This window comes from Entelurus aequoreus, linkage group LG02 (genome assembly GCF_033978785.1).
Source record: "Entelurus aequoreus isolate RoL-2023_Sb linkage group LG02, RoL_Eaeq_v1.1, whole genome shotgun sequence".
In the NCBI taxonomy this organism is placed as follows: domain Eukaryota; kingdom Metazoa; phylum Chordata; class Actinopteri; order Syngnathiformes; family Syngnathidae; genus Entelurus; species Entelurus aequoreus.
The window spans coordinates 16,355,379-16,365,023 of record NC_084732.1 but is presented as its reverse complement, the minus strand read 5'-3'; the positions used below and the strand labels follow the sequence as shown (position 1 = coordinate 16,365,023).

Sequence of the window (9,645 nt, the reverse complement as noted above, 5' to 3'; positions counted from 1 at the left end):
TTCCCACACAAGGTTGCAACATTGTTTGTCAACACTGTCTGCTCTCATTTTGTCACACATTTGACCCTCTGATGTTCTGTGTACCTACACTCTGTCCTCCCCGTCTAGGCCTGCTCTGTGTGTGTGTGTGTGTGTGTGTGTGTGTGTGTGTGTGTGTGTGTGTGTGTGTGTGTGTGTGTGTGTGTGTGTGTGTGTGTGTGTGTGTGTGTGTGTGTGTGTGTGTTACACAGAACATCAATTTCCACACTTCTATTAGCCCCGTGTCCAGTGGACCCCGGACATCTTATATGTAATAGAAATGTGTAGGGGGGTGTATGGTGTGTGTTCATTAAATATGTATTCTGATATATGTTCTTCACAGAAAATGAGCTAAAGCCAGTGAGTCTCAGTTTGAAAAATTGATTAATTGTATCATTTTTCTTTTAATAAAAATCGAAAACGGGTCCCACAGACCCGAACACTACACAAGGGTTAAATACCAATAGTAAGAACCAGATTACCAGTTTTTTCCAATAATATTTCATTTCATTGTCACAATATTTATATTTTCTAATCTCAAAATCTAGGATTTTTCCTTTCTTAAATGTGGCTCCAGTAGCACAGTGTGTACTGTACAGACTGGGTTTGACCTGAGGAGGATACCAAGCACCTGAATGTAACCTCATGAGGTGGACCGTGTGCCGACTAATAGATGACGTCCCGGATAACCTCAGCAGTCCAAGGATGATAGACACAACATTGGCCAAACAGTCTGCGGCCCCTGCTGCTCCCTTGTTCCCATTCCTGCGGCACAAGAATGTCACGTGAGGGGTGCGCTTGCTGCGCGGTTGTTCTTCCAATGCAAAAAGACGGACAGCTCCGGACGACAGGCGTAAGGTAAGAAATGATTTATTTCTCATAAATCATCCAATAAACACACGACAAGAAAATAACGAAAAACATGCGTGCCTAAAACACAGAGAAGATGTTGCATGGGCTAGGACATGGCATAAACAGAACTTACGTGGCATGAACGCGTGACACAAACACAACTAAAGCAGGACGAGTGACTAGCAAGGGCAACTTAAATAATGCCTCTGATTAGCGCTCGGGAAGCAGGTGAGCACTAATCAGAGACAGGTGAACACAATAAGTCGCCACGGTGACAAAAGCAAACAAGGAAGCCTAAACGGGAACTAAAGAAGTCCAAAACTAACAGAACATAACTAAACAAAACATGATCCGGACCACGGATCATGACAAAGACATAACATAAATTAACACACATGCGCTCAGTGGTGCATGGCGCTGAGAGGGAATCTTCATTAAAGCTTTCGCGAGTTACACTGAAAAACATTTGGGCAATGCCAAAGAAAAACAGGTACGTAAATATGTTAAAATAAAGATTTAAAAGATAAAATGAAAACGTAATGAGAATAGACAGAATTCAGGATGAATATCAAATCAAATAAATTAGAATAGGCAAAGATATTAAGAATGAAGGAAGGAAAAATATTGGCATACAAATGTTGACAGCAACACACAATTCATAAATAAATAGTGGATCTAGATCAGAGGTGTACTGAGGGCCACATCGCAGTTATGTTTGGCCCCAGATGGCCGCATCTAACAGTAAATACTATTATTACACCATTTTTTAAAAGCATTTTATTAGTAGATTTTTTAAAAACTAAAATGTAAAAAAAAAATATGGTAAGTTGCAATAATTTCACCTCAAAATGTAGTGTATATTACTGTAAATGGAAAAACAGTACTGCTGTTTTTATGGTAAAAGGCAGCTCAGTTGCCAGAATTTTACTGTAAAATTTAAAAAATGTTTTTTTACTGTAAATAAAAACAAAACAATTTTACAGTAACATTTTGGCACTTGAGCTGCCAGTTTGTTTGTTTTTTTGTTTTGTTTTTTACCACAAAACTGTAGATTTTTCAGTGTATTACTGTAAATGCCAAAACGGCACCACAGTTTATTACAGTAAAAAAAAAGTACTGTTTTACTCATTTAGAGAAAAATGCTGTAAAAACCACAGTAAATTTCACAATTTTACCATGAAACCTATTGCTACTTTTACATTGCACAATTTGATGGATAACTTGCTTCGAAATCTATATTAGTAGTATTTATTTCTATTTAAAAAATGGTTTGAATGTTTGATAATATATTTTTGCATAATTAGACAATATGTAAGTTAACATAATTTGCGGTTACATGGAGTTTTTTTCTCCCAAAATAGAAATAAAGAATACATTTAGTAAGAAAAGTTACAGTACTTTATTGATACATATTATTTCCAGGCAAATAAAATGAAGTGGCGGGCCACATCTGGCCCCCGGGCCTTGAGTTTGACACATGTGATCTAAATTAAACGGGAAGGAAGGGAGAAACATACAAAAGAAAAGGTGTTGACAAAAATATAAATAGGAGTTTAAAGACAAACAATAGTATTATACTAAAATAAGAGTAATTTTAGTAATAGAGACTCAATGCAGTACATAAGATTATTTATAAACATTGACTAAAACTATAAAATACAAATTATTGGTAAGACTGCGCACTTGTAGATGAAACGTTTGAAATGTAGGTAAACTTTAGCCTAGCTTAGCCTAATTAGCTTCGCTTTTTTTCCTCCCTACGTTTTTATATTTTTCAGGCTGTCGTTAAAATGAATTTGAATTAATTTATCTCGTCCGACTCCGATTTAGTTCAAATTAATCACGGGAAACGTTACCTTGACGTCTTAATGTGACAGCTGGCCATGTTTCTGGATGTGCCGGCATTTCTGGTTTGGAACGTGACGTCACTTCCTCTACGCTCCACGTGGGTTTGTTATGGTCGTTTATTTCATGACGTTATCGCATGACATCTTTACTGTAGTATTAATTTAACCATTACACGTAAAACTTACATTTCATCATCTTAAATAAAGCATCGAGAGCTTATTTTACATTATAGCATATTTTATTGTTTGTGTTTTGTCTTACTCATACAATCAGAGATACGTTATCGCAAATAGAAATGTAAAATTGTCTAGCTTACAGTTGTATTAAAACCATGAATAATCATGTTAAAATAAAGATTTAAAAGATCAAATGAAAATGCAATGACAATATACCGAATTCAGGATGAATAGCAATGAATTAGAATAGATAAAGAAGGCATTTCGGGTTTGGAGCCTCACGTCACTTCCTCTACGCTCCATGTGGGTTTGTTATGATCGTTTATTTAATTATTCATGACAATTTTACTGTAGTATTTATTTATCCATTACACCTACACATAAAACTTACATTTGATCATCATCTTAAAGCATCAAGAGCTTCTTTTACATATTTCATTGTTTGTGTGTGTGTCTTACTCATACAATCATACATACGTTATTACAAATAGAAATGTAAAATTGTCTAGCTTACAGTTGTATTAAAAACAGGTAAATAATCATGTTAAAATAAATATTTAAAAGATCAAATGAAAATGCAATGAGAATATACAGAATTCAGGATGAATAGCAAGTCAAATAAATTAGAATAGGTAAAGAAAGCATTTCCGGTTTGGAGCATGACGTCACTTCCTCTACGCTCCACATGAGTTTGTTATGATCATTTATTTAATTATTCATGACAATTTTACTGTAGTATTTATTTATCCATTACACCTACACATAAAACTTACATTTGATCATCATCTTAAAGCATCAAGAGCTTCTTTTACATATTTCATTGTTTGTGTGTGTGTCTTACTCATACAATCATACATACGTTATTACAAATAGAAACGTCAAATTGTCTAACTTACAGTTGTATTAAAAACAGGTAAATAATTATGTTAAAATACATATTTAAAGGATCAAATGAAAATGCAATGAGAATATACAGAATTCAGGATGAATAGCAAATAAAATAAATTAGAATAGGTAAAGAAGGCATTTCCGGTTTGGAGCATGACGTCACTTCCTCTACGCTCCACTTGGGTTTGTTATGATCATTTATTTAATTATTCATGACAATTTTACTGTAGTATTTATTTATCAATAAAAAACCTACACATAAAACTTACATTTGATCATCATCTTAAAGCATCAAGAGCTTCTTTTACATATTTTATTGTGTGTGTGTGTGTCTTACTCACACAATACGTTATTACAAATAGAAATGTAAAATTGTCTAGCTTACAGTTGTATTACAAATAAACAAAAATAATTATTTTGGTATTCAGGCAAATCCAACACACACACACACACACACACCTACGCAGCAGCAATTTCCCCTCAACAATGTACAAATATCAGGCACAAATTACTTTAAAAAAAATACAAACAGCTTGATACAGGGTAAAAATCACATTTTGGGATAGAAATATAGCTTCAGTGTCACATACATCCACATTATATTGGGTTTAGGATACATAAAAAAGTCCATCTATTGCATTCAGAGACAGAGGAGATGATGCAGGTGGCAGTGGCTTAACTACATGCAGCAAAGGAGTCTTTCAAAAATACAGAAGCTCTCTGGGACCCAAAACCATGAAAATGTTTAAATTCCGCATCCCTTGCCTTTTACATTCTGAGCGCGTCGCCCTGACTCTGACCTATGACGGCGTCACACGCGGTCTGAAAACTTCTTCTTCACTGCTCGTCGCCTTGCCGCATGGCGGCCCTCACTTGGCAGCACTTGTGCTTCATGGTGAGGCCGTACTCCGGCGTCATGTCCACGGCTTCCCCGGGCGCCATGTGGAACCTCAGCTTCTGCACCAACATGGCCAGGAAGAGGAAGACCTCCTGTTGCGCGATGACCTGGCCGATGCAGCGGCGCTTGCCAAGGCTGAAGATCATCACCTTCTCGCCGTCCACCTTGTTGAGCTCCGTGCCGTCGTCGCTCATGAAGCGGTCTGGGTCGAAGGACGACGGCTCATCCCAGAGTTCGCTAAATAGACGTAACGCATTCATGGCATGTCTGCTTATTAGCCTTATGGTAAAATTTGCATAACCTACAAAACCAGTGAAGTTGGCACGTTGTGTAATTCTTAAATAAAAAACAGAATACAATGATTTGCAAATCCTTTTCAACTTATATTCAATTGAATAGACTGCAAAGACAAGATATTTAATGTTCGAACTGAGAAACTATTTTTTTTTTGCAAATAATCATTCATTTAGAATTTATTGGCAGCAACCCGTTGCAAAAAAGTTGGCACAGAGCATTTTTACCACTGTGTTACATGGCCTTTCCTTTTAACAACACTCAGTAAACGTTTGGGAACTGAGGAGACCAATTTTTTGAAGTTTCTCAGGTGGAATTGTTTCCCATTCTTGCTTGATGTACAGCTTAAGTGGTTCAACAGTCCGGGGGTCTCTGTTGTGGTATTTTAGGCTTCATAATGCGCCACACATTTTCAATGGGAGACAGGTCTGGACTGCAGGCAGGCCAGTCTAGTACTCTTTTACTATGAAGCCACGCTGTTGTAACACGTGGCTTGGCATCGTCTAGCTGAAATAAGCAGGGGCGTCCATGATAACGTTGCTTGGATGGCAACATATGTTGCTCTAAAACCTGTATGTACCTTTCAGCATTAATGATGCCTTCACATATGTGTAAGTTACCCATGCCTTGGGCACTAATACACCCCCATACCATCACAGATGCTGGCTTTTCAACTTTGCGCTTATAACAATCCGGATGGTTCTTTTCCTCTTTGGTCCGGAGGACACGACATCCACAGTTTCCAAAAACAATTTGAAATGTGGACTCGTCAGACCACAGAACAATTTTCCACTTCGCATCAGTCCATCTTAGATGAGCTCGGGTACAGCGAAGCCGGCTGCGTTTCTGGGTGTTGTTGATAAATGGCTTTAGCTTTGTATAGTAGCGTTTTAACTTGCACTTACAGATGTAGCGGCGAACTGTAGTTACTGACAGTGGTTTTCTGAAGTGTTCCTGAGCCCATGTGGTGATATCCCTTACACCCTGATGTTGATTTTTGATGCGGTACCGCCTGAGGGATCGAAGGTCACGGCATTCAGTGTTGGCTTTTCGGCTTTGCCGCTTACATGCAGGGATTTCTCCAGATTCTCTGAACATTTTGATGATATTACGGACCGTATATGGTGAAATCCCTAAATTCCTTGCAATAGCTTGTTGAGAAATGTTGTTCTTGAACCCATTTGTTCGCCTTTGTGAATGACTGAGCATTTCATGGAAGCTGATTTTATACCCAATCATGGCACCCACCTGTTCCCAATTAACCTGTTCACCTGTGGGATTTTCCAAATAAGTGTTTGATGAGAATTCCTCAACTTTCTCAGTCTTTTTTGCCACTCGTGCCAGCTTTTTTGAAAGATGTTGCAGGCATCAAATTCCAAATGAGCTATTATTTGCAAAAATAACAAAGTTTTCCAGTTTGAACGTTAAATATCTTGTCTTTGCAGTCTATTCAATTGAATATAAGTTGAAAAGGATTTGCAAATCTTTGTATTCTGTTTTTATTTACGATTTACACAACGTGCCAACTTCACTGGTTTTGGGTTTTGCACTTACGGGTCGTGGTTGATCTGCCACTGGTTGATGAAGACACAGGTGTCTTTGGGGATGAAGAAGCCATTCAAAGACGTGTCCTTTGTGGTGCTGGACAGTCATAAAAAGAGAATTATTGACGCGTCCAACCCTTGTGATAGCATCGCACACCTGCGGCCAGGTGAAGCTCACCAGTGGGGGATGGTGAAGGGCACGAATGAAGAGTGCCGAAAGACCTCCAGGATGAAGGCATCCAGGAGGGGCAGACTGCTTTTGTCGGATAAAAGAGGATTGCGGTGAAGTCCCACTTTGTTCTCTGGAAATGAGAAGGGGATGTGAGTAGACGTGGTGTGTGTGTGGGGGGGAATTCCACAGCTGAATCCCAACCGGTGCTTACTAAGTTCCTGATGAAGTCGTTCCTGGATCTCGGGATAAGCCACCAAGTACATGACCGCCCAGGACAGCGCGGTTGAGACGGTGTCGAAGCCTGGAAGGGAACGGTACTCCTTCAGAAGCCGCCAAGAGACATCTCCGGGAACACTTCGCAAATTCCAACCCACCTGCTCCGAAGAGGTCGTTGACGATCCCTACGATCTTCCCGTCCGACACTTGGATGTTGGAGTTCTCGTCCAGCTTCCTGTCCTCGCAGTGATCGATGAGGGAGTCGGTGATGTCCCGGATGTTCTCCTGTAAGTGGATCACCGGTGGTCAACAAAACGTGACGTCAATCGATCGCTAAAAGGGGCGGATGACAATCGCATTTTCTACGATCTGTGTGGTCCCCTATGGGTTGTAGACTTTGGAATGCATGCTATTTAGTCATGCCAAAAACATGGTACAATCTGTGATACAAGCTGTGTACTGGAACTGATAGGAACACAAATAACAATATTATAAAGTGTAAGCCGTCCTTCAAAAAAAAGCTTAATTTGTTAGCACAGCTGGAACGGATGTGACGCTTAGCGCTATTACAGTGGAACCTCCATTTATACTCCCTGAATGTTATAAACCGCATATTGCTTTCTTTGGACTCATATAGGATTTGGAAAACATGTGAAAAGAACACAAAGTTACACAGTAGCTACCAGTAACGCTGTGCTGACGTAGACCGGAGATCAATCAACCCGCCGACAATGGATGTGCTGCCCGGCACAAAATGGCTACAGTCCAGTGGTTCTTAACCTGGGTTCGATCGAACCCTAGGGGTTCGGTGAGTCGGCCTCAGGGGTTCGGCGGAGGTCATCACCTTGTTGTTTGAACAAGGTGATGTTCATGCACGGTTCATTTTGTGCACCAGTAAAAAAAAACATGGTAACACTTTAGTATGGGGAACATATTCACCATTAATTAGTTGCTTATTAACATGCAAATTAGTAACATATTGGCTCTTAACTAGTCATTATTAAGTACTTATTAATGCCTTATTCGGCATGACCTTATTATAAGAATCAGAATCAGAATAGTTTTTTATTTTTTATTAACCCTAATCCTCTAACCCTGACCCTAACCCTAACCAAATAACTCAAAATTAAGTCTTTATTACTAAGAATATGTTCCCCTAGTGTCCAAATAACTCTAAATTAAGTCTTTGTTACTTAGAATATGTTCCCCATACTAAAGTGTTACCAAAAACATATAACTTTGTCTTGAATTCGAATTTTTTATTTTTTGTTTTCACTAAAGAAGGGTTCGTTGAATGCCCATATGGAACTGGTGGGGTTCGGTACCTCCAACAAGGTTAAGAACCACTGGGCTACACGCTGAGAGGCACACAATGGGTGGATGTAATGTTCGTATACGTAGACAAGGTTTGTACGCAAAAGCATATTTTCAGTCTGTGGTTTGTAAATCAAAAAGTTCCTACAATGAGGTAAATTAAGGTTCACTGTATTGTGAAGGCCAAAGGTGTGTGTGTGACTGGTGGGAAATTGAGAGCTCTTGACGGTGGCCGTGTTTGAATGTGTTTTGGAGTCCCAGGTAACTGCTTGTGTTTGCCTGATGTTGAATCCGCCCCTATGCTAGCCTTGTTCCTGGCTAGCATACACAAAAAAACAGATGTCAAAGTTTTATGACCAGTGAAGAAAATCAGTAACTTATGGACAATTAGTGGTTTTCTAGCATTGATTGATTGGTTGATTGATTGATTGAAACTTTTATTAGTAGATTGCACAGTACAGTACATATTCCGTACAATTGACCACTAAATGGTAACACCCGAATAAGTTTTTCCACTTGTTTAAGTCGGGGTTCAGGTAAATCAATTCATGGTAAACCATAACCACGACCCATCTGGAGCAAGGGTGAAGCGTCTTGCTCAAGGACGACGGACGTGATGAGGTTGGTAGAAGGTGGGGATTGGACCAGGAACCCTCAGGTTGTTGGCACGGCCACTCTTCCAACCGCGCCACGTCGTCACCAATTTTGGCCTGTCCCACTAGACCAGGGGTGTCAAACTTGTTTTCATTGAGGGCCACACCGCAGTCATGGCTGCCAATAGAGGGCCGCTTGTAACAGTAAATAATTAATGAATTTGCCTATGAATTTAAATATTTTACCTTTTTTTTTTACATAAAGAGTAAAACAAATCTGTGGCTTTTACCATTTTTTTACAGAAAAAAACTGGCACCTTAGTTGCCGGTAAAATATTTTACTGTAAAACATATGGTGTTTTTTTATTATTATTATTTTTACAACATATTACTGTAAATAGAAATACAGAACCGCTGTTTAATTTTATTTTATTTTAAGAGGTTTGGCTCGATGGTGGCCATGTTTTTCAACCATGCTTGCTCAAAATTTGCACAAATGTGCCTGCCAGTCCCTTAAAGGTGCTTGCTAAATTTTGTGGTGATTCGGCTTAACGCCGGAAAGTTATGGGCGGGTGGGATTTACAGGAAGTGTTCCCATGTTAAAGTTAAAAGTTTAAAGTACCAGTGATAGTCACACACACACACTAGGTGTGGTGAAATTACTCTCTGTTTCTGACCCATCCCCTTGTTCCACCCCCTGGGAGGTGAGGGGAGCAGTGAGCAGCAGCGGGGGCCGCGCCCGGGAATCATTTTTGGTGATTTAACCCCCAATTCCAACCCTTGATGCTGAGTGGCAGGCAGGGAGATAATGGGTTCTATTTTTGTAGTCTTT

At 39.4% G+C, this 9,645-nt stretch overlaps 1 protein-coding gene across 1 annotated transcript in view; it reads right to left on the bottom strand.

The window, feature by feature from the left end:
- Positions 1-3,106: 3,106 nt before the first annotated feature.
- LOC133631143 (cytochrome P450 1A1) overlaps positions 3,107-9,645 on the bottom strand; it is an 8,220-nt gene continuing 1,681 nt past the window's right edge. The window contains exons 3-7 of the mRNA XM_062023240.1: positions 7,065-7,191; positions 6,902-6,991; positions 6,697-6,820; positions 6,529-6,615; positions 3,107-4,917 (exon numbers count right to left, since the gene is read on the bottom strand). Coding sequence (XP_061879224.1) covers positions 4,620-4,917; positions 6,529-6,615; positions 6,697-6,820; positions 6,902-6,991; positions 7,065-7,191 — 726 coding nt within the window. The 3' untranslated portion in view covers positions 3,107-4,619. The remainder of the gene's footprint in view (positions 4,918-6,528; positions 6,616-6,696; positions 6,821-6,901; positions 6,992-7,064; positions 7,192-9,645) is intronic.